Source organism: Colias philodice, chromosome 11 (genome assembly GCF_061535455.1).
Source record: "Colias philodice isolate Cphi_HAF_F1 chromosome 11, ilColPhil1 Martin Lab GWU primary, whole genome shotgun sequence".
NCBI lineage: Eukaryota > Metazoa > Arthropoda > Insecta > Lepidoptera > Pieridae > Colias > Colias philodice.
Window position 1 is genome coordinate 11,755,670 of NC_143096.1, and position 25,575 is coordinate 11,781,244.

The following is a 25,575-nucleotide window of genomic DNA, read 5'->3' on the forward strand; positions in this document are numbered from 1 at the left end:
GCATGTATACCATGACATGGGCTACATGACGCTCCGGCCCACTTGACAGGCCAAATGTCTGTCAGGAACAACTATCAAGTTGTCGCTTCTGGTTAGGCTTTGTGCTTAAAACACGGACTGTGAATGGCTTTTAGCGTAAATGCAATGGTAATTGGGATGAATAATGCAATAGTGTGTAATATGGTCTGTTTTATGCACTAGTTTCTAGTCAATTTGGCTGGTAGATTTTTTTAAAGAACGGTAAGCCCGCGTCTTTTGCCTAATTTCTATTATTATTCTTAAACAAAAAAAAACATTTTTGAATGCTATAAAACCAAATATCAAACGCAGCAAGTTTTACGGATTTTACACAATATAGAGATACTGAATATATTAAAAAAAAGTATAATTATAAAATAGGAAAAGAAAATCGTGATGAAGAAAACACGTTTTTCATATTCACTAGTGTTTGAACGTGCCTTCACAATAAAAATTCATTTGTTTTGATAGTAGATAGACGTGTTGAAGACAAATAAAATAATATTATTATTTTCATAGACTACTATTCTATTCACGAATGTCAAATCAAATTAAGGTAATCTACATTATGCTTTTAAACACAACCTACTAAACAAAAAACTGTCACACATCCAAAAACACATACACATTACACAGTATACCTTTTTCTTCATGAGCTAGGCATTGTAGCTGCCCCTTACAACAAGTACCACAGGACCCTTTCTTAGGACCGGTCCTTAATTGAAGATCCTTCAACTAGCATTCTATGAGAACAAAACCTTGTATGTCCTTTGAAATTGCGCTTTTTACATTGTCTTTTTCTATGAAATAATGAGGACATGGAATTGAATTAATATTCATTTCCAAGATTTCCTGAAACTTACAGATGAACTTTATTGGTGAGAATGTTCTATGCTAGCTTTCCGCCCGCGGTTTCGCCCGCGAAGTTTAAGAAACCCCGCATAATTCCCGTTCCTGTCGGATTCCCGGGATAAAACATATCCTTTGTCCTTTCTTGGATGTCAAGCTATTTGTATACCAAATTTCATCTGAATCAGTTAAGTGGTTGAGGCGTGAAGAAACACAGACAGACTGACAGACGGACGAACAGACAGAGCTACTTTCGCTTTTATAATATTAGTAAGGATTTACATACTACAGCTACTTGAAGCATCTATTTTATTAAAAAAATCCATATAATTTTAAACGAACATAATAATAATATATATTACTAGCGGTCCGCCCCGGCTTCGCCCGTGGTACATATATGAAAAATAGATGTTGGCCGATTCTCAGACTTACCCGATATGCACAGAAAATTTCATGAGAATCGGTCCACCCGTTTCGGATGAGTATGCAGACTAACATTGTGACACGAGAATTTTATATATATAAAAAGATCTTAAGAATCGCGCTACGAATATTCTCATGGAATATCGAAATAAGATCCATGATAACACCCTTGGTTGGGGTTACGTGACATTATTTACATGGTAAAATTATAGGGTGTGTGAAATAACATAGCAGTTCAAAGGAGAGGCGTTACATGCGTCTTTTCAAATTATTCGCTTATATGCTTTGTAATTTTGAAGTGTTTGAAATTGTGGTGTTTATTAAGTTATAACAAGACAGTTTGAAGTTAGAACTAGATAAATATTATTAAAGTAATTTAGAAATATCGTCGCTTACTTCAGTTTAAATATTTGTTTGAGTATGTTAGAGTCGTTATGAAATAATGTAGCTTTGTCTTGAAATCGTGTTTTCAATTTAGTTGTGGCCCATTTCATTATAATATCTGATAGAATATCTAAAATTAAATAGTTTTTACAGAACATACAAAAAAAAAAAAAACTTTTAAGTGATACCAACATTCTCTGTATAACAATAATTATTATTGTATATTCTATTTCTATACCTATATTTATAATCGTAATTACGTACAATTGGTTTTGGTCTAAAATATTTGTAAGCTCTTCGCCTCTAGGGTACGCCGTGGCCCGTGATACAACTTGAAGGTCAACTTATACTGGTATTTCATATCAAACTTGAACCGAAGCGAATATCGTATATTATTTCTAGAAAGATATTCTATATCAGTTTGTATATTATGTTACAGTCTTTGATATTGTTGCCTTTCCTAATAATCAGAGGCCGTATTTACAAGAAGAAAGGTTTTTAAGTGTATTATTTTGAATTAATATCCTAAGATTAAATAAATATTAAAGAGATAAGTACTTCTAAATTTAAAACTTATATAAAAAATGTACTAGTTCAGAGAGCGTACTACAGTATTCAGGAATATATGGACGATAAAAACCCATGGAGGTTGTCGCGTAAAAAACACAGGACAGTTCTTTGGCATATTATGATATATTATGTAGATAGATATAAGTTACATATTATGTAATATTGACATGATTTTAAAAGAGCAACTATGGAGTTTCTTGCCGATTCTTCTCCATAGATACTGCTTTCCGAATCGGTGGTAAATGTTAAAAATACTTACCTATGTAATGACGATTCGAAAGTGCTACTAAATAGTAGTCCAATTGTATAAATGAATGTTTGAGTTTGAGTTTGAGTTTGATTCGATTCGATTTCAAAAATTCTTTCACTGTTGGAGCTCTGCTTTACACCGTTAGAGTTCTGCTAGCCTATATATGTATCTACTACGGGAAAAGCCGGGGCTGACTATTAGTTTTCATGCGTAGCACATTTCATACTGCCATTTTTAGCTCTGGCAAAATGTCCTGCAAGTGTTATATATATTCAAAGAGTATCCAGTCGTAATGTCATAACAATACAATAAAGATAGACACAAAGATAATATATAAAACTCGTAATACTCTAAAAACCATTAAAATTGAACCATAATGTCATAAAATTAAGGTGTAAAATAAATCAAACATTTTCCACGTAACTAAACTTAAAGCGATAGGAAGCATTCTCAGGGGAATATTAATACTGGTTTTAAAATTCCTTTAAAGGCGTTGTGTTGTATAAACGTAGAATTTTGTGAAGAATTCCTAGATATTTAATACATTTTGTTCAATATTAATCTGTACTAATATTATAAAGAGGAAAAGTTTGTATGTATGTATGTATGGTTTTCACGCATAAACTACTGGACCGATTTTGACGAAATTTGGCACAGATAATCTTTAGACCCTGAGAAAGAACATAGGCCACCTTTTATTGCGAAATATGTACCACGGGCGAAGCCGGGGCGGACCGCTAGTAAAAATATATAGAGATAAAGCGCCATAAATAAGAAGTTGCTTTACATAACTTATTAATATTATGTATTTTTGTTTGATGGTCCATTTAAATTTTAAATAAAAGATAATTCATTAAACCTATCATAATACAATTTTGGATTCATAAGAAATTAAAAGTTATTAAATATAAAAAAAAAATAAGACCTAACGACAAATCGTTACACAAAACAGTACAATTAAAAACGCGTTATAAATCAGTCACTTCAAAAAGAATTGTAGAACGCTTTGTCAAAATATCTCCTAAGCGAATTCTTCAAAATAAAAGTACCAACAACTTTCAACCAATGAGCGACAACCCTCACATTTCCGTAATCAATCATCTTCACAATAGAAACAAAGAAATCCACGAAAACTTCCCTCTCAAATTACGAGATAAAAGTAATTCTTTTAAAACCTCTGCTAACGATATAACTGAACATTCAAAACACTATTGTTGGAAAAAAACTTTTTCAATAAATAAAAAATTGCTAAGATTGTAGACAGATTGTTGAGAACAAAATTTTTATTTGACAAATAGGATTAACTTTATTTTTTCTCATTGTCATCAACATTTTATATATTATTTCACCTCATCACCCCGTACTTTAAATCTTGTCTTTTCTAAGAAGGTTTCATCAAAATCCTTCTATTGCTTTTATATGATTGAAAAAATACTTGGAAAATAGACACGTAATTTATTTCTTTGCTAATATAAAATTTCCAAAAGATTTTAAATTCATACGAAAGAAATATTAAAAAGAAGTTTCTATAGAATATTATAAGAATAATCTTTGATATAAGTACTATCCCAAAAACTTATCGCATCTGCGTAAATAATCTTTGCCAGTTTCAAAGTAATACAGGGTTGGATTTCTTCTTTGATTATGGGTATTTATTTACTCTATAATTATAACAGTATTTATACTGTTATCTGATCTAACGTAATACGATATTGTAGTCTTTTCAAAAGACATTATCTTGTTATGAAAATTGATGTCTATATGAGAATAAACGACTTTATTATTGAACTAGCTGTGCCCTGCGCTTTTACCCGCATTGCTCCGCCCCGATGTTGCTGTTGGTCTCATTATAATATAGCCTTTTTCGATAAATGGGCTAACATCGAAAGATTTTTTCAAATAGGACCACTAGCTCCTGATATTAGCGCGTTCAAACAAACAAACTTTTCAGCTTTATAATATGTATTAGTATAGATATTAGTGTAGTATTAACAACAAGGCGAATAACCCCCTCCTTTTTTTTAAGTCGGTTAATAATCGCATACAAAATATTAAAAACTCTATACTGTAGGTTATTGTTTAAACATGTCGATTTACAAAATATTGCATTATGATTTATGAGATTGCTTTGAATTTAAATTTAAATGTGAAATATCTACATTTAGATGGCTTTTACATGATCCCTCTGACAATGTTATTATTTTGAATAGCATTGATGTTTATTTATTGCTACATTTCAGTTTTATAAAATTTTAATCGTTCAACTAAATTATATATATGTATTTACTTAGGTATGTTTTTAATCGTTCTATTAAATGGTATTTAGGTATTTTAAAATAATAATGCTTTTTAGGATTACAGAACGTTGTATTAATTATTCGTTAATTTTATACAAAAAATTGTTTATCTTATCCTACTAATATTATAATCCTATCCTACTTAATATTATAAATGCGAAAGTTTGTGAGGATGTGTGTGTGTTTGTTACTCCTTCACGCAAATATTACTGAACAGATTGCAATGAAATTTAGCACACATATAGAGGGTAACTTGGATTAACACATAGGATAGGTTTTATCCCGGAAATCCCACGGGAACGGGAACTATGCGAGTTTTTCTTTGAAAACGCGGGTGAAGCCGCGGGCGGAAATCTAGTATATTATAATTTTAATTAAACTAGCTACCTATATTCTGCAAAAATGTTTTGTTATTAGACTACAGTTCCATGTTGAAAAAATTATGGGTCATTTGAACCACCAGGTGACCTATCCAGAACGATATAAGAGCATAAAATAATAAGATTCAGCCGTCACTTGTAAGCTGTCCACCTGAGTGCAGATGACAACTTGAAAGTACAGGTAGAGATTTTTTCCCCTTGTCTCCATAATTTTTGTACGGCGTTGCGGAATGTCACCTGGGGCCTTAGACAAAGTAACAATTAAAAAACGATAACGAAGTTAGAAAAGGAAAAATGTATGGGATTGACATTAGATAGACCACGTGATCTAACGCGGCGTATGTCAATCCCATACATTTTTGCCTTTTCTAACTTCGTTATCGTTTTTAGGGTTCCGTAGCCAAAATGGCAAAAACGGTGCTCATTGCCTGGTTTGAATTTGAATTTCAATATTATACGAGCTATATCCACGGCTTCGCCCGCTTTGTCATAAAATTGAAAATTTATATACTGAAAACTTTCTCTATTCCTTGTTACTCTATAATATGTTAATAAGTCCGTTTTTAAACAGATAGATGAAGTAGTTTTGAACCAGTTTAAAGATCTTAGCATACATCGAGACAGATAGAGGAAGACTTATGCTTGATCAGTTGATCTAGTAATAAATATATTTTTTACTTCGCTTAATAACCTTTCATTCACAATACAACGGACATACCGACACCCAATATGAATAACATTGTAACTCAATGTGTCATAGTTTTCAGCACAGCCATTTTAATATTTTTTTGAAGTTTATTATTTATTTGCATTATAGTTAGTCTACATTACATTAACACTAATATCAGTAAAGCTGTTGTTATTTAAGTATTTAATGGCAGCTCTAAACGTCCGTGTTAACGAGCGCTAGGCAAAGATTTGTGCTCACTATATTTAGTAAGTGCTTTATGAATCCGTATTGTAAAATCAGTGACTAATACATGTGTGTAAATCATTTGTTTAGCATAAATCCTGTTACCTTCTTAAAGTAAATGGATTATGGTTCCTTAAATAAAAATATATATTATATTGGTTTATATCGGTATTTACAAAAGGAAACAAATCGGTTATAACAAAATAAATGAATGAATGTATGAATGCAATATGGAGCTAATGTATTTCTTCTGTGGATCCTTAAACGTTTTAACCGAGTATTATAATTTTGTCGAAAGAAAGCTCTCATTTTCATATTAAAAGATAATCTATTCTAAAATGAAAGATGCTACTGCAATTTCATTTTGTCTATAACTAACGAACTATTTACTTAAAGATATCAAAATGATAAATAAATAAGGAACGAAACCTGTTTTAAATTATTGTTGAGTAAAATACTCATTGGAACTATACACATATTGTAGCCACACATTCATATTAAATTACTAGATTTCCGCCCGCGGCTTCGCCCGCGTTTTCAAAGGAAAACCCGCATAGTTCCCGTTCCCGTGGGATTTCCGGGATAAAACCTATCCTATGTGTTAATCCAAGTTACCCTCTATATGTGTGCTAAATTTCATTGTATTCGGTTCAGTAGTTTTTACGTGAAAGAGTAACAAACATCCATACATCCATACATCCATACATCCATACATCCTTACAAACTTTCGCCTTTATAATAGTATTAAGATTTTAACCCTACCGTTTATATACATCCTTAATAATCTACCTCTAAAAATAAACAACCTTATATACAAACTAGGGATTCCTTACCATATAATTACCTACTAACACAAACATTTTCTTTCAGTGTTCAAGTCACAGACATCGCTATCAACTGATTCGGGACTTTGCACTGAACGGGGCTTACGGAGAACCCACATAGAATTGATCAAGCCTCCTGGGAAGCGAATCGGTCTTAAGCTGGCAGGTATGTTGTAATTACTAAACAATTTTGGATTAAATGTATGTGTAATAAGTGTATGGGAAACCAATTTCCGCTTTTGTATAGATATGTATAGATTTAAGTTATAATGAGTCAATGTTTCTGGTTTGAATTAAACGGTAAAAGCATAGCATTTTATAAACGTTGATAAAATAATATCATTCTTTACTTAATTACAGATGTATATTGAATATTATTCATTATAGTCCGTTTTCTTATGGGCATGCTTGTATGGAAAGGTATACATTTTTGAGTAAAGCAATGCCATTTGGTACGAATGTTGTACTCGTCCACCTAAGCCCAAATCGCCTGGTAGCCAGTGTCTACTCCCCGGCAGAAGGGAGGGAGGGGGGGTTATAGAACAGAGCGCCCGGCGCTCGGAAAAAAAATTCTGGCGGATTCATTTGGCCCTTTGAGTCGAGTTTGGTGTCGTTATCAGGTAACTAGATGATGCCCGATTCATTCCCCATACCAGTTTTTTAGGGTTCCGTAGCAAAATATGTCACAATCTTTAAAATAATAAACTTTTGGCAGTGGCAAAATCCAAACAAACCAGTATATTTTTATATTTTTGTATGAAATTTGGTTTATAAAAAAATACTGTCTGAAAGGCCATTTCATGCAGATTATAAAAACATTAACATGTAACATATATCTTACCATTTTCAATGTGATATAAATTATAGAAAGTACAGGAACGTTCGTCAGCGCAGCGTAGGGGACGGCTAATAGACCCGAAAAATAAGCAATAACATAAAACAAAAACCAGTCAAGTGCGAGTCTGACTCGCCCATCGAGTGTTTCGTACTTATTTGTCCTATACCATGTTATCTTGTCTGGTACGACCTGGTTAACTGATACACACACACTTTCGTCTTTATAATATTAGTGTGATTTTTAATCATCTTTAAATTATAAACGAAGTCAGGTAACATTGTTGAAAATAGAGATATATAATAATAGAACGCTTTTGTATTAATATAATGACAACCACCTCCATAATAACATATTTCGGTACATTTGAGCTGGCGTATAAAACACTTCAATCTGGAATTGCAAGATTTCACGCACCGACATCTTATCAATTCAAAGCTTCTCTTTTCTTTGTATTTCAGATGGGCAAGGAACATTTTGATTTTTTTAGGTCCCTAAATATATACAGCCTGTAAAACTGCCCTTAAGGTGTGTTGTTTAAGGGCAGGTTCTGTGGGAGGCAAAATTTTGATTTGCCTGTCCGTTTTTGTTAAAAATTTGTTTGCGACCCTCATTTCCTGTCACAGCGGGGTACAATGTAAAAAACAAACATGTACTTATAATAATTATAAAAAAAAAATATAAGTTCTGGATAAGAGTATCCTTAAAATATCGTGACCGTCCTTACCTATCATGCATTGTAATCACAAACTTTTCAATTTCACTGTCTGCATATTTGCCACTGTAAAGTGCTTCAAATCCTCGTATGACATTCGGATATGCCTTCTATACCTTAAATGCAGGTGTACCTATAGTTCTTTTAGACCTTCTAGCTTTGGAACACACGATATAGTAGTAGTAGCCAAAATAATGTTAAGAACAGTCGACAGATATGGCTAGTACAGAATATCATGTATTCCAAGGTAGAAGGTCTAAAAGAACTATAGGTACACCTGCATATGCCTTCCATACCTCAAGGTATGGAAGGCATATCCGAATGTCACACGAGGATTTGAAGCACTGTACAGTGGCAAATATGCAGACAGTGAAATTGAAAAGTTTGTGATTACAATGCATGATAGGTAAGGACGGTCACGATATTTTAAGGATACTCTTATCCAGAACTTATATTTTTTTTATAATTATTATAAGTACATGTTTGTTTTTTACATTGTACCCCGCTGTGACAGGAAATGAGGGTCGCAAACAAATTTTTAACAAAAACGGACAGGCAAATCGAAAATTTGACTCCCATAGAAGCTGCCCTTAAACAACACACCTTAAGGGCAGTTTTACAGGCTGTGTATATTTAGGGACCTAAAATAATCAAAATGTTCCTTGCCCATCTGAAATACAAAGAAAAGAGAAGCTTTGAATTGATAAGATGTCGGTGCGTGAAATCTTGCAATTCCAGATTGAAGTGTTTTATACGCCAGCTCAAATGTACCGAAATATGTAATTATGGAGGTGGTTGTCATTATTATTAATACAAAAGCGTTCTATTATTATATATCTCTATTTTTAACAATGTTACCTGACTTCGTTTATAATTTAAAGATGATTAAAAATCACACTAATATTATAAAGACGAAAGTGTGTGTGTATCAGTTAACCAGGTCCTACCAGACAAGATAACATGGTATAGGACAAATAAGTACGAAACACTCGATGGGCGAGTCAGACTCGCACTTGACTGGTTTTTGTTTTATGTTATTGCTTATTTTTCGGGTCTATTAGCCGTCCCCTACGCTGCGCTGACGAACGTTCCTGTACTTTCTATAATTTATTTCACATTGAAAATGGTAAGATATATGTTACATGTTAATGTTTTTATAATCTGCATGAAATGGCCTTTCAGACAGTATTTTTTTATTAACCAAATTTCATACAAAAATATAAAAATATACTGGTTTGTTTGGATTTTGCCACTGCCAAAAGTTTATTATTTTAAAGATTGTGACATATTTTGCTACGGAACCCTAAAAAACTGGTATGGGGAATGAATCGGGCATCATCTAGTTACCTGATAACGACACCAAACTCGACTCAAAGGGCCAAATGAATCCGCCAGAATTTTTTTTCCGAGCGCCGGGCGCTCTGTTCTATAACCCCCCCTCCCTCCCTTCTGCCGGGGAGTAGACACTGGCTACCAGGCGATTTGGGCTTAGGTGGACGAGTACAACATTCGTACCAAATGGCATTGCTTTACTCAAAAATGTATACCTTTTCCCATAAGAAAACGGACTATTATACATGGTACTTCATAATATATGGACTTCGCAGGAAGTGAGATGAGATTTCTTAAATACGATTTAATAATATTAATAACCCCGAATAGTAGTGGACTATATTATGTAAAAGACTCTATGTAAAACATTCAATTGACATAGATTCCTATTACCTATTTAATCCGATACCTAACATTTTATCAATAGGTAAGTATGACATGATTTTTCCCTACTTACCAGCTGTATTCTGAACATTAAACCCCTACATTAATATTTCTCTAGAACCGTGTACTATATAACGTACACGAGGCCCATATATTAACAATAGCATGTGCACAAAGATGGTACGGATACAAACCGATGTTGGTCGTGTCCTATTTTTCTACCTATTTGTTTTATAGGTAAACAGGCAAATGTGCTCAGTTAAAATGAGTTTTTTTTTCAAGGACTTTGACGTAAAATATAGGTTTTATAGGCATGAGATTATTTAACAACACGATGGGGATTAATAATAATACGTTTTGGTTAAGCGTATAATTTAAGTACCTGTCAATTTTCTTGTATCTCCTAAAACAAACTAGGCATAAGACCAAGTTTCACGCTCACCATTTGGATCTCTGGCGTTCTAGTACGGTGCGATTTACCACTTCATTCCGCTAAATTACCAAATTGTGGAACAGCCTTCGGCGATATTCCCGAACGCCTATGACATCGACGCATTTAAAAAGAGAATCTACCTCCTTAAAAAGTCGGCAACACATCTTCGGACACGTCTATGGGCTGTGGAATTACTTACCATCAGGCGATCCACATACTCGTTTGCCTTCTTTCATATAAAAAAAAAGAATTCGTATGCATTTTGTTACAGAGATAAATTATTGATGGATTTAGATTGCTCTATATTTTAAGTACATAAAATAAGTGATGAAAAGTTGTCCATCAATCAAACAATAATAGTAATCACGCCAAAACGAATCTTAATACCTTCCATAAAGATATAAAATTGCAAAAACCCATTTTACACAAACCTCAAATTCCTTCCCGGTTTAATCCGGGCCACATTTACATATTTATTGGGTGACGACTACAGACGATGTCTAATCGATAACTTTACACGGGATTAGTCGAATCGACAAGTGAATAGTCGAATTTGTAATGACTACCGTAATTGACTTGTAAAGTTGTAAAACATTAGGACTGTTTTCAATCCGTGGCTTAAACTTATCCTTACATTATTATCACATACATTTTGAAAGATTCAAAGATGAACTCTTAGTTCTTAATAACAAAAAATATTTTATGTTAGAGACTAAACTAATTGTTCTTATAAATTAAAATAAAAATACAAGTCTATTTTATGCTACTATGTAACGAAAATATAATTAAGTCATTAGTCGACGCCTCGACGAGACGGTCATGGCAACGCAGTACAAACTTGTCCTTTTCCTGAAAAAAAAAGTGCAATGGTAAATTTTTATAAATTTTTAAAACAAGAATGTAAAAAAACGATTATCACGTGTCCTGTTAGCATAACAAAACCTGTGTAATTTAATTTCATTGTGCGTACATTTATTTAGGAAAGTAAACAAATCTAATCGACGGTAAAGCAATACAAATACCGCGCCACAGGAAAAACGAAAGTACAATCGCGCGCATAACTCATAACGTTGAAATAAAATGATAAACTCAGAAGGCGAGGATGGATTTAAAGCGTCAATTAGCCCGACGTCGAGGGAGACTAAATTTGTACACCGGAGGTAATAAAAATAGTTGCGTGCGGTTTACGTGGCTGCGTGTGCGATGGATGCGACAGAGTGCTTTTAAAAATTAATATATGTGATTTATAAGAATCTGTTTTTATATGATTTAATGAATCAGGTGTTTCGGGTAAGAGCATCTAAATTTTACAAGCTAAAATAGAAAGCAAATTGGTAAGCTGTTTTTAAGTTTGTCTGTCTGTTGCGGCTAATTTTTGAAAGAGTTTGCTCTTTTTGCATGAGAATTTTAGTGGTGAGTCGGGTATATTATAGGCAGTTTTTAACTTTATTAATTTGGGCAGCCATTAACTTCTAAATGATCTCCTTTTTTTAGAACTTTATCAGTATCTTCAGTAATTAGAAGAAGTCTAATTTCTAACAAGCTATCTCTGTAAGTGTTGAAAATTTTATGTTTTGGTACATTACGATGGTTTACTGATTTAAAACAACAATCTTATAAATATGATTTTATATTCATGTTCTTTCACTACATAGTCTTAAAAGTAATAGTCTTAACACTACACAGTGTTCAAGTAATTTATAATAACATAGCATGAGCATGAAATTTCTACACCAAAAGCGCCGTGATACATTAGAAATGTAGGTGCTAAAACAAACAGAATAAGCCTGCGCCAGTTTAAAATGTATTTCCTCTACTATCACAGTAAATGAACGTCACATCTAGAAACACTTATTCCAGACAGCGAACACGACGCAGCTGTCGAGATACGCTCCTAGTTGGACTTTTAAACTGAGAGAAAAATACACTGTGTTCGTAAAACGACGGTTTATGAACATTTAAAACAACAGTTTTCTGCATGACTGTACTTTGGATTATACTGTGGTTATGCACCGTTTTAGGTGATTGTTTTTAAACTGTGTATGATAATTGCTTGGTTTTTATGTTTGTTGTATACTTTATTTGAAAATAAGTTTTATTTTTATTCGTCGCAGACGAGGTACTGAATGCACCATGCGTGTGCTAGCTTGACCAAAACAGTCTTTATTTAGGTATTTGTTTATTTATTCTTCATTGCTCATAGAATTTAACAATAAAAATTAACCTGAGAATACATTGAAACAATTGTTGCTCTTATCGCCATGTAGAGATTTTTTCCAGACAACCAGACGTACCTACGGAGATAATTTTTTTTTTTTAATCGATATAGTAGAGGTAATTTTGAAGACATAATATTATGATAACAATTATCTTTCAACTAACGCATTAAAAATAACAAGAGCAATATTATTTTTTTATAAAGTTAAACGTCTTTATTATTAAAGTTTTTCAACTCTATTTAAATAATATTAGCATCAACTACCAACACATAATATAACACAGAAATGTCCAACTAAACTGGAATACCAAAGCATGTTACTATGGAGGCGTTTATTGTCACTATGTTCTATTAGTATGCTGTGAAGAAACTGGTCTGGAATTTGAAAAAAATGGAGGGAAATGTTTTTAAGAGAAAGAAAATGTAACCAGAAATTCCGTAACGAAAAAACCTCACGCTACCCACTCCGACGGGCGCGGAGGTGTGGCTTGAAGGCACGCTATGCAATAGCTTTACCGCGGCAGTCCCCGAGTGCCACACGTATTTTTATTTTGTCATATCACACTCATGTGCATATATCTATAGGTATCTACTATTTCATGAAACCAGTAGTAAATGTTTCGATTTTGAGAATTCTTATTTTAAGAATTAAGAATTACAAGCAATAATAACTTGGAAAATGTAACTGCAAATTTGTTTGATTTTTTCTATTTATTACATCATCTCAAACTTTTTGGTCTGTGTAGCGCATGTCGCGTGTATCGCGGCTGCCGAGTAGGTATACCTACCGTCACGCGACATGCGCTACACAAAGCAGTGTTCGGAACCGTTCGAACAGTTTCACTTTTACCGTGGTTTCATAAAACCACACAACATTTTTTTTTATTATTATTTATTATACATATATATAATCTATAATATAAAAATGAATCGCAAAATGTGTTGGTAAGCGCATAACTCGAGAACGGCTGAACCGATTTCGATAATTCTTTTTTTTTATTCTTTTTATTATATTCCTTGAAGTACGAGGATGGTTCTTATGTAGAGAAAACGTAAATATGTACCACGGGCGAAGCCGGGGCGGACCGCTAGTACTTAATAATATTTATATTCATATACATAAGTGGAAATCAAATCCTCATTCTAATATAATACTGAGCATTTAATGATACTAGATTTTTCGAAGAAAGACAATACTAATTTATTCATTTCTCAATTATTTAAGACTAACATTTAATTAAGTTTCTTAATACAAAGCGGTCCTTTGTCCTATTCTATTACAGAAACAATTACATTGTTCGATTAATATAAGAATGAATAAGTGGTTTAGGTATCTATAATGACATTTAAATATCTTTGTATTAATTGTACTTTCCGCCTTATAATCCACGGGTTTGCTATTATTTTCGTTACTTAAGGTCTTATCTATTTATTAAAATTAATCAAAATCAGTTCACGTGTTTCAGCTTAAAAATACACCCTTCAATGTAATAATATAATAACTCTTGTAATCAAAACAGTAAAATAAAATATGTCCTATATATATTAAAATATTATCCATCTTCTCTTCTTAAATATAAAAATGAATCGCAAAATGTGTTGGTAAGCGCATAACTCGAGAACGGCTGAACCGATTTCGATAATTCTTTTTTTATTATATTCCTTGAAGTACGAGGATGGTTCTTACTTCTTATGTAGAGAAAACGTAAACATGTACCACGGGCGAAGCCGGGGCGGACCGCTAGTTAAAACATAAAATAAAATGACAAAAAACTCTATCGTATTAAATTTCAGTATTTCGCACAATTTCAGTCAAAGAACCTGAAAACGTAAAGACCGAAAATATGGAACTTCCCAAACTAGTTACTAGTTACATCGCCTGTTTTTACTTGAAAATAATACCACAAAAAACATTAAAACATTCCAACCCACCCTCATTAACGAACGTATTTAGAATTAAAGAAATTACCCAAAAGTAGCAAAACTAAAAATAAAATCTAAAATACAATTTAAAGAAGAAAAGCTTAAGAAACACTTTCTAGCATTACTTTAGCGTAATTGTGTTCCTGCTATCGTAAAAAGAATCTAAGCTGAAATAATGCAGTGAAAACATAATTACTACTGAACCTCTTAGTGAGGTAGTTTTTCTGATACTTAGAGCGTTTATTTCTGCTCGTACTGTATCATAAAATAAGAAGCATTTGAGGAAATTTGTTCGCAATATTCATATAGTACTAGCAGTCCGCCCCGGCTTCGCCCGTGGTACACGTTTTCTCTCTCTACGTAAGAACCATCCTCGTACTTCAAGGAATATAATAAAAAAAGAATTAACGAAATCGGTTCAGCCGTTCTCAAGTTATGCGCTTACTAACACATTTTGGGATTCATTTTTAATATTATAGATTTTCACATTACTAGCGGATAGAATATGGTGAAAATAGAGTTATTGAAGATACTTAAATAAATGGTATTTAACTTTAATTAGTGTAAAAATATTGTATTCCATTGTTGATTATAATCTTATTTGTAGATTTTGCACTCTAGTAACTATTGAATTAACTATTGAATGAACTATTACACGTTATGATGACGAACTTTCAAAATGGATACAGAGGCTTCTATGTAAAGCTTTTATTTATTTGTACTAGCAGTCCGCCCCGGCTTCGCCCGTGGTACATATTTACGTTTTCTCTACGTAATAACCATCCTCGTACTTCAAGGAATATAATAAAAAAAAAATTAACGAAATCGGTTCAGCCGTTCTCAAGTTATGCGCTTACCAACACATTTTGGGATTCATTTTTATATTATAGAAGATTACAATACATTAACCAGTTTCCTGACTTTGCCCCGAGCGACCAGATGCAAAATGTAGAGAGTTTTATAATCGAGCAGAGCGATATCATAATATAATCAAATTAAAAATTATTTTTTCCTCTTTATGAACGAACTAGCGGTCCGCCCCAGCTTCGCCCGTGGTACATATTTCGCAATAAAAGGTAGCCTATGTTCTTTCTCAGGGTCTAAAGATTATCTGTGCCAAATTTCATCAAAATCGGTCCAGTAGTTTATGCGTGAAAACCATACATACATACAAACCGTTCCTCTTTATAATATTAGTATAGATTTGAGAAGTATATTTACCATTTTATAACAATATAAGTCATAAATAAAGACATTTCACACATGGACCAGCTAAGCCACTTATGACCTAGACAGATCTACATAATCGTAACCCTCAATCTTAATTCCGACCCAAAACGGGTCAGCATATCATTGCTGCTATAATAATAATTTCCGCTACCCTATTATACCGCAAAATATAATATACTCATGTACTCCCAAAGGTCTCTTAACCCGAACTAATTTCGCATTCGACGGTATTAACATAGTATAAAGAGAAGAAGTAAGTTATTTTCGAACAAAGGTACATGCCCGCCCCGTTCATGTACGTACGCAAGCTTGACGCACGCACACAACGCCACTCGGTTCCTTCTCATGGACCGTTCTCGTGAGGGTCTTGTCATAGCTGTGAACGGTCGGTGTTTGTTTATACAATTTTTCAAAATGTCAACGTGACAACCCTGCGCCTCGCGAGTAGATACCTAGCGCTTCTAAACGCCGGGACTTGGCCTACTTGTCTCTTTATACTATGGTATTAATCTGATCGGATGTACCGCCATTTAAACAGAATGTGATTAACCGCCATCTTGATTTATGAATATTAATATTTAGACGTTTGAGCGACGTCTTGTGTCCCAAGGTGCTTCGAGTCGCGGTATGGTGTGTAGCTTATTGAAATATAATTGCGTTTATGCATAGATAATTTGATGACAGAATTCCACGGTTTAGGGTTGGATTACAATATTAATTAATTTTAGAAGCGGAATATAGTACAATGAAAATCATGTCATCACTATTTACATATGAATCACATCATGAAAGTTATGAACATAAAGGCCCTAAAGTATCATTTCATTATAATATGTAGTTTAATTATTTCTATCGATGAGACATTCGGTTTGCTCATACTTTTTATGAAAGTGAATCAAAAAGTGTAAAAGCATTCATTTTTTTTTCTCAAAATTTGAAAAAGTACAATCTATACACAATACCATGTATTGTGGAATAAAAGTTTAAATTAACATTGTTTTTTTTTTAACTTGGACGCATCGAAACAACGGACGAAAAATTGTTTAGTTTTAAATCAGATCTTATTACCTTTTTGTATGTAGCCTAGCTCTATATCCCACTATACGCTATAAGTTTTAAAACAATAGGATTAGAATAGATATTCGTACAAAAAACACGTGAAAAAAATACGTGTGGCACTTGAGGACTGCCGCGGTAAAGCTATTGCATAGCATCGCATCGCTGTGCCGGTTGGAGTGGGGGGTGTCAGGTTTTTTCGTTACGGAATTTTTACATTCGGTCGCCGCGCTCAAAGTCTGAGATAAAAGCTATGCAATAGCTTAATAAACTAAGCAATACATTTCAGGGTTCAGTACATGTTATATTTATTACTAACAGAGATCGTAAATAATTTTTATTGCACGCATTACATTTTAGTGTCGTTTGTATACGCCAACTTTATCCGTTTTTCTTATGATATGAAATATGGTAAAGTTTTAGTTTTACTAAAATGATTGCCATGTTACATTGGTAAACAACATTAAGACGACGATACGCACACATGACGATACGTTTTAACTAATAAATCCACTAATAAATGAAATCCTGCTTTATATTTTGTACATATCTGTTCGTTTGTACAGACATTTCTATCCATTACATGCATCCAACTATGTATTATTGATAATACTACGTGTGGAACACATAAATACGAATGTGCTGACTATTTTAAATTATTTTATTATTTACTAGCTTACCGCCCGCGGCTTCGCCCGCTTTGTCTAAAGCTTAATAAATTATATACTAAAACCTTCCTCGTGAATCACTCTATCTATTAAAAAAACCGCATCAAAATCCGTTGCGTAGTTTTAAAGATTTAAGCATACAAAGGGACATAGGGACATAGGGACAGAGAAAGCGACTTTGTTTTATACTTAATACTATGTAGTGATGATGTTTATTCATCAAGGGACACATCCATTCTACATTCTACAACCCGTTAATTGCCTCACTTAACTCCTCAGCTAATGAACAGTTTGTCTTGCATTTTGTTTTGTTTATAGCGACAATTAAAGTCCCAAATTCGGTAGCATATGTCAATGAAAATTACTGCTAGCGTTTATTTAATTAGTTGATTGCGTCTAGTTAACCGGCTGTTTTCAAATGCGGTGTTTTTGAACGCTTGCACGTACTTGAAACCGCACTTTTTAATTAAACGCCGTTGTATTTAGTTCACGTTAATGAATGACATGAATATCGGACACGTTTTATCAAACTTGTGGTTATGTTAACCATTGATTTTGTACCAAATACATAGATGATAAAATTGTTAGAATCGCAATTGCGATAATCCCACTACGAGTAATATTATAAATGCGAAAGTTTGTGAGGATGGATGGATGGATGTTTGTTATTCTTTCATGCAAATACTACTTAACACATTACATGAAATTTGGTATATAGGTAGCTAAAGACCCAAAATAACACTTTTATTCAGGAGCGCCAAAGCGGGCGGAAATGTACTAATTTATATGTGTTGTTAATTAATAGTTTACCTTTCATCATTGACGGAATAAAATATGATGATAGATAATTTAATTAAAATACCCTATTTCAAAGTAGATTCTTTCTTAATAAGTGCATCATTTACCATCTATGTTCACATAACAAAATCACACCTACTTACAAAACAAACAATGCTCAACCAAGTCGAAACTAGAATGTAATACCCAGTAAATACTTCTCAAACTTTTGAACCGAGTTTGAACACTTAATTAACACATTTCAGGGCACAGCTAAGAAAGGCCGTACACGGGCGGTTCGAGAAGTTAACGGATGAGCGACGTACACGGAATGCTCGAGCGGTCGGTCGTTGACTGCTCGAGCTGTCGCTACAAACCGCGCAGTGGACGTCAGCAGTCCGTGTACGGCAGTGAATGAATGTCCATAGTTCACCGCGCGGTCGCGCCTTCAAGCCGTCCGCGTCGGTCTCAACTGCTTGAAGCGGTCCGTGTACGGCCGCCCTTAATGAACTCGTATGTTGAAACAAATACGAGTAAACCCAGTTACAAAGTTTGACGTGACGAATTCAGATATCGTCAAAGGATTGTTCTCAAGAAACCTTTAGTTCTGTTTGTGAGGTTTCTCGCCCTTCGAATTTAATTGAATCCGACCTATTTTGGGCTTAAACTTTCTTTCGCAAGTTCGTGGGATGACATTAATGGAACGGTATTTTAATAATCTATTACTTATCGTCTTTTAAGTCTATTTTTAAACTTTTTTAAGATTTACATTGAATATGCTTTATTTAAAACTACCTAAATTATAATTTGGGTGGTATAAAATCAGTACGTAGTATCAAACAAGGTCGCTCTCTATTTCAAATGTTATGCATATTTCGATCTTCCCAATCTTCAGAAGTAATTGAAACCAGGGAACGTTTTTGGTTCATTTCAAAATTAAATTTCCACAACTTATTGATACTTTTTGGAGGTTTAGCAAGAATTTTGTTTTAGAAAATTTCCTAAGTTTAGTTTCCTATTTCATTTAAGCATACTGACGTCGTTTAATATTTGAGAATTCACTATTTCCTCAATAGGATAGTAAATAAAGTTATTATTTATTTTTAATCAAAATTTAAATTATTTACAAATTACAATTATGTGGGGTCTCTACAGAGCGAGCAGCTCTCTCCGCCTACGGCTGCGTTTCCACCAGAGATTTGCGAGGATGCATAAAGGAATAAATAGTTTAGGTGCTAACAAACACATCCTCGCACATCTCTAGTGGAAAAGCACCCTTATGCCAAAACATTAAACGTCTTCCACACTTATCACTCGAATTCACGTACGTAATACATGAGGCACCATCCAACATTTACCCATAAATAATGTAATTCCAACGACGAAGGATATATCAATAAATACAAATGCTTACAAATACCACGGCCTAAGATTAATCGTGTGCTAGAAAAATGAAAGAGGCGAGGCACCTTCGCGCGTGTCGTCATTTATTTTGTGGCTCCATTATCATCGGAGTTCCACTGTTAGAAAGGTCGGTGAATACGTTTATAAATTACGCGTAATATGTCGTTTTTTGTGGAGATAATTCACTTTTTACTAGTCGTTTTAGTATAATATAGCCTAGAGGGCTATTACTTTTATACAATACTAGCGGCCCGCCCCGGCTTCGCCCGTGGTACATTATACACATGAAAAATAGATGTTGGCCGTTTCTCAGACTTACCCGATATGCACAGAAAATTTCATGAGAATCGGTCCAGCCGTTTCGGAGGAGTATGGCAACGAAAACTGTGACACGAGAATTTTATATATTAGACTAGCTGTGCCCCGCGGTTTTACCCGCATTGCTCCGCTCCTGTTGGTCTTAGCGTGATGATATTATATAGACTATAACCTTCCTCGATAAATGGGATATCTAACACGGAAATAATTTTTCAAATCGGAATCCAGTAATTACTGAGATTAGCGCGTTCAAACAAACAAACTCTTCAGCTTTATAATATTAGTATTTGTTTATTTATTTAGTATAGATTATTTCTATACTAATATTAACTTCTGAAAAATCCTTACACATAGGAAAATAGGACTCTTAATATGTATTCGACGATTAACATTTTATTTTTTATCGCTTAATAATATTAGAAAAACTATAAACAAAAGCTTACTAACCTTTAGTTCTGTGTGTCCGTCCTTTATGTATATTCCTTTTAGCCGAAACACAGACTAATTCAAAATTTCGATTCTTCAGGAAAATTTCCTTTTAGCAGATGAATTTATTATCCACGTCAGTTTTTGGGGGATTAAGTTGTAATATAGGAGTTGTTTTTTCTTTAAAGCAAAATGATGAAACTATGAATTATCCCTTTTTAATTAAAACAAAGTGCGAATAAATAAAGCGCTGCTTAACATCAACATATTTGTGTTGTTCGTGGGGTGTCTCTTATACACATAAAACCGGAAGAGTGGAAGACATTTGATTGCTTAGGCGGGCAATAAAATCAATATCTCGGGTGGTGACACCGATATAATTATATCTAACCTCCCCTTGGTCTAGTACTGCAATTAATATTAGAAATGCGAAAGTTTGTGAGGATGTGTATGTGTGTGTTTGTTACTCTTTCACGCAAATACTACTGAACCGATTACAATGAAATTAAGCACACATATAGAGGGTAACTTGGATAAACACATAGGATAGGTTTTATCCCGGAAATTCCCAAAACGGAACTATGCGGGTTTTCCTTTGTAAATGCGGGCGAAGTCGCGGGTGGAAATCTAGTAATAAATAATAATCACTCTTTTTCTTCTAGCCTTATAATTATTGTCCTATTATAATGAATATTCAATATTTATTGTTTATTAATTACTTGAACAATATTATAAGCTTAAAATAGACAACAAAGAAGTGAAAGTTATACCAAATAACTCTGTTGTCTTTGAAGTTATTGAAACAATCAACTATAGACTTTTGTTATTCTTAGAACTTTATCGAAAGTAATATTACAGTATCGGATAGCAAATTTTAGTTATTTTCATTATGGTATTAAGCCATCTCTCCAGTTTTATTTCCTTACTAGCGGTCCGCCCCGGCTTCGCCCGTGGTACATATTTACGTTTTCTCTACCTAAGAACCATCCTCGTACTTCAAGAAATATAATAAAAATTGAATTATCGAAATTGGTTCAGCCATTCTCAAGTTATGCGCTTACCAACACATTTTGGGATTCATTTTTATATTATAAGATAGGTAATTATTTATTGTACAAGCTTAATCAATAATAATAATAACAAAGCTGCAGTGTTACAAAAAGGACAAAAATACCTCATCTTACTATATTTAAAGCAAGAGTATCAGGGCTAAAATTAGGTTTCAAATAAATATGAATATTAGAATCAGTTTTCAAAAGACTCTTCTATACAATAAAATCTTAGTAAGAATAAGTTTTTGCTACCGTTCTACATTTAGAAACTTTTTATATAGGTACCTACTTATACCTCACCTCACATTTTACTTTCTTCAACGAATTTTTCTCAGATAATATATTTGTTATTAATATACCACTATGTAGTCCGACTGCAAGAAAATACTTAAATCTCTAACATAGTCTATGCCAAGCTATTTATAAATTTTATAATTATATAGAGCTATGATCGATCAAATGAAAAATGTATAAACTATCTGATACATGGATATTATATACAGATGTATACAATATTATCTGATACATGGATATTATATACCTACAGATGTATATAATATCCATGTATCAGCTTTATACCATAAATCTCAAAAAATATCTATTCATTGAAATAGAAATAGAAATAGAAATAGAAAGCGTTTTATTTGCCACCATGTAACTCTTAGTAATTAATACACAAAACAGAAAAAAAAAAGATAGTAATGGAGGCAAAAAGGACTCCCCGTCAGCAAAGCAGCAACCATTACTTAAAATGTATTGCTGCACTGATTTTCAGAGGAGACCACGTGACTGTACAGATGCAATGATTCAGTATTAAATGATACATATAATTATGAAATTGTGTTTATGTAGCATAGGTAGAGAAAAAATATAATGTGCACCTTAATTTTATTTTGCGAACAGTGGGAGAGTGTTAGATATTATATAAATACACAATAAAATACCTTAAAATGATCAATGGCTCAAATATGTGGCGACGGGCCGAACTCCTATCGGTAATTGCTTCTGATGCTGGAGCAACAAAAACCTCAGACGTTTTTTAAAACATGGCACTGAAGAAAGATTTCGTAAAGGGGGAGGTAAATTATTCCAGCACTTTGAAGCAGCATAACGGAAACTACCACGAAATGACGAAGAGAAATGTTGCGATAACTTAATGCTTCCGGAATTAGCGAACCTAGTATTATAATCATTTTTGGCCCAGTCAAGTTTATCATGCAAGTACGCAGGTTTACCGTTCTTAACAACACCGAACAAAAGTACGCTAAAATGTAGTTCTCTCCTGAAAGTCATAAATAGCGAGTTGGATTTGTTAAGAAATGGAGAGATATGCGCTCTTCGAGGGATACAATAGCAAAAACGCGCACAAGCATTATGGACTCGCCTAATTACGCGTTCGGTTCTTGCCAATAATCTGATTGAGTAAATGTACATACGACAAAGAGCTTCTGTATTGTGATACATAGTTTCAAAGAAATTAAATGATAAATATTTCAATAAACTTCTTATTACCACAGAATTAATCGTTCAATCAATAATCTATACTAATATTATAAAGCTGAAGAGTTTGTTTGTTTGTTTGAACCCCCTTATCTCAGGAACTATTGGTCCAATTTGAAAAATTGTTTCGGTGTTAGATAGCCTATTTATCGAGGAAGGGTTATAGGGTTATATATCATCACGCTAAGACCAACGGGAGCGAAGCAATGCGGGTGAAACCGCGCGGCACAGCTAGTTAAATGATAAATATTATGTCAATAAACTTCCTATGACCACAGAATTCGTCATTCAATCAATTATTATTTTTTTAAGCTATTGCATAGCTTCTATCGCGGGCCTTGAGCGCGGGGACCGAATCCAGAAATTCCGTAACGAAAAAACCTCACGCTCCTCACTCCGACGGGCATGGAGGTTTGGCTTGAAGGCAAGATATGCAATAGCTTTACCGCGGCAGTCCCCGAGTGCCACACGTCTTTTTTTAAATAAATCCCTTACCTGTAACAAACTTTCAGTCATCTTTTCAACTGGTGGAAAGTCATGAAGCATATTGTGGACAAAAACGTATTCTAATTTCTAGCCTAGTAGGTACAAACCCTTTCAATAAAATATTATCACAACAAACAATATAACATCTCTCCTTCTTTCTTTCTATCTTTCTTGATGTCGCTAGAGGGCATTCATTCAAGCCTTTAGAGCGGAGGTCAGGATATAGTTCACAGGATGAAAGGTTGCGTTTTACGCTTGGTTTCACGGCTTGTGTCGTATTTAAATGAAAAAATCTGTGTTTTTACAGTTTTTATAATTTTACTTGTGATCAGTTTGTTTGTGAAATGGTTATAGAGACTGGTTTTAAGAAATAAATAAATATTAAGTTCCAAATACCTTCGGGATTGAAATAGCAAACAAAATGTATTGATACTAATGTATAAACTAAAAGGAGTAAATTCTTCTGATATTTACGATTTATCTAAAATATATGATATTGCTGTCTTTTTACTAGCATGATTTTCTTGTTATCTTATTATATAGGTACATACCATACAATTATTTATTTTCTTAAAAACTTGTACCTAGTAGTAGACAACAAAAATAAGAGTATTTTTTGTGACTCGTCAAAAAAATATAACACTGTCTTTTACCATTGAATATTCTCACAAAGAAATATGATAGCAACTAGGAAAACATCGAAAAATCCACAACATTTATGCACGAATAGTTACCAAAGAGAGGCTTTTTGGAGCTCCTCAAAGATAAACGTTCCAGTTTTTATCTTTTAGTTGAACGCAACGCAATCTGACGGAACGTGATCAATGCTATTCGAGGCAAAACCATTGGATACTCTGTTGAAGCTCTGCTTTGTGGTGAATGTTTTAGTTACTGAATAATTGTTTGGTATGTTTAAAACTATTCGTATATGAGAAGATCATGTTTTAGTGAGCAAAACGGAAAGGGGCAATTTTGGACCTACTTAAACTGATATTAATCTGTAGTTTTCAAAGGACTGCACAGATAATATCTTCTACTAAAGCGCATTCTATAATCTACATCTTCGCTTATCAGCAAGCGAGGTTGTAGTCAAGCTTCAATAATGTTCCTTAAAAAAACTGAATTCAGAGCATTTTTTCGCTCTTTTAAAGATTCTGGTTCAATTGGAGTTCATCTATCATCGCATGAAACACAGTAACAATAGCATCTATTACAAGCCTATCTTCTGTGTTGGTGTGTAACTTCCCCGTAAAACCTTTTCCCCATAAAATTCGATCACTAAAAAAGATGTGCAATCCATCCGATACTTCACAAATTAACCCAGAACATTGCTCTATTCAAATTTAAATTAACTGGAGTGGTATACAAAATAGCATCACAGGCTGTATTTTCAGCACAATGTATCGAACGCCTGTCTGTGGTCAGGCCAAGACGATTAATCTTGAAACAAAATGGCCGACGACAGTTCCCTTATGCGAAACTCCAACAATGTCTCTTGCTGTCTTTACCTTCACCCAAGTTCACCTTACAAATCGTCGAAATATTAATCTTGGTTCTCTATGAAATATTCGCAAAGGTTTTTGCTGAAAAGGGTTGACAAGTTGTCTCCGAGAATGCAGTGTCATTCTGTGTGTAATCTATCAATTTGTATCTTATCGATGTATGAAAAAGTTAAGGAAACTCGTTTGATAGATGTTTGCCCCTTTTTCTGGAGTTATCTAGCTACACTTTTATAATAGACTAGCTGTTGCCCGCAGCTTCGCCTGCGTGGAAAAGATAAATTTTCATCGTACAAACTTTCATCCCCTATTTTACCCCTTTAGTGGATGAATTTTCTAAAATCTTTTCTTAGGGGACGCCTACGTTATGACATCTACCTGCATGCCAAATTTCAGCCCGATACGTCTAGT

General features: G+C 33.6%; 1 protein-coding gene across 2 annotated transcripts in view; it reads left to right on the forward strand.

The window, feature by feature from the left end:
* Window positions 1–25,575, forward strand: part of Grip (Glutamate receptor interacting protein) — a 237,814-nt gene that overhangs the window by 99,150 nt on the left and 113,089 nt on the right. For both annotated transcript variants that reach the window (XM_089701174.1, XM_089701175.1), the window contains exon 3: window positions 6,955–7,074. In XM_089701174.1, the coding sequence (XP_089557300.1) occupies window positions 6,955–7,074 (120 nt within the window). The remainder of the gene's footprint in view (window positions 1–6,954; window positions 7,075–25,575) is intronic.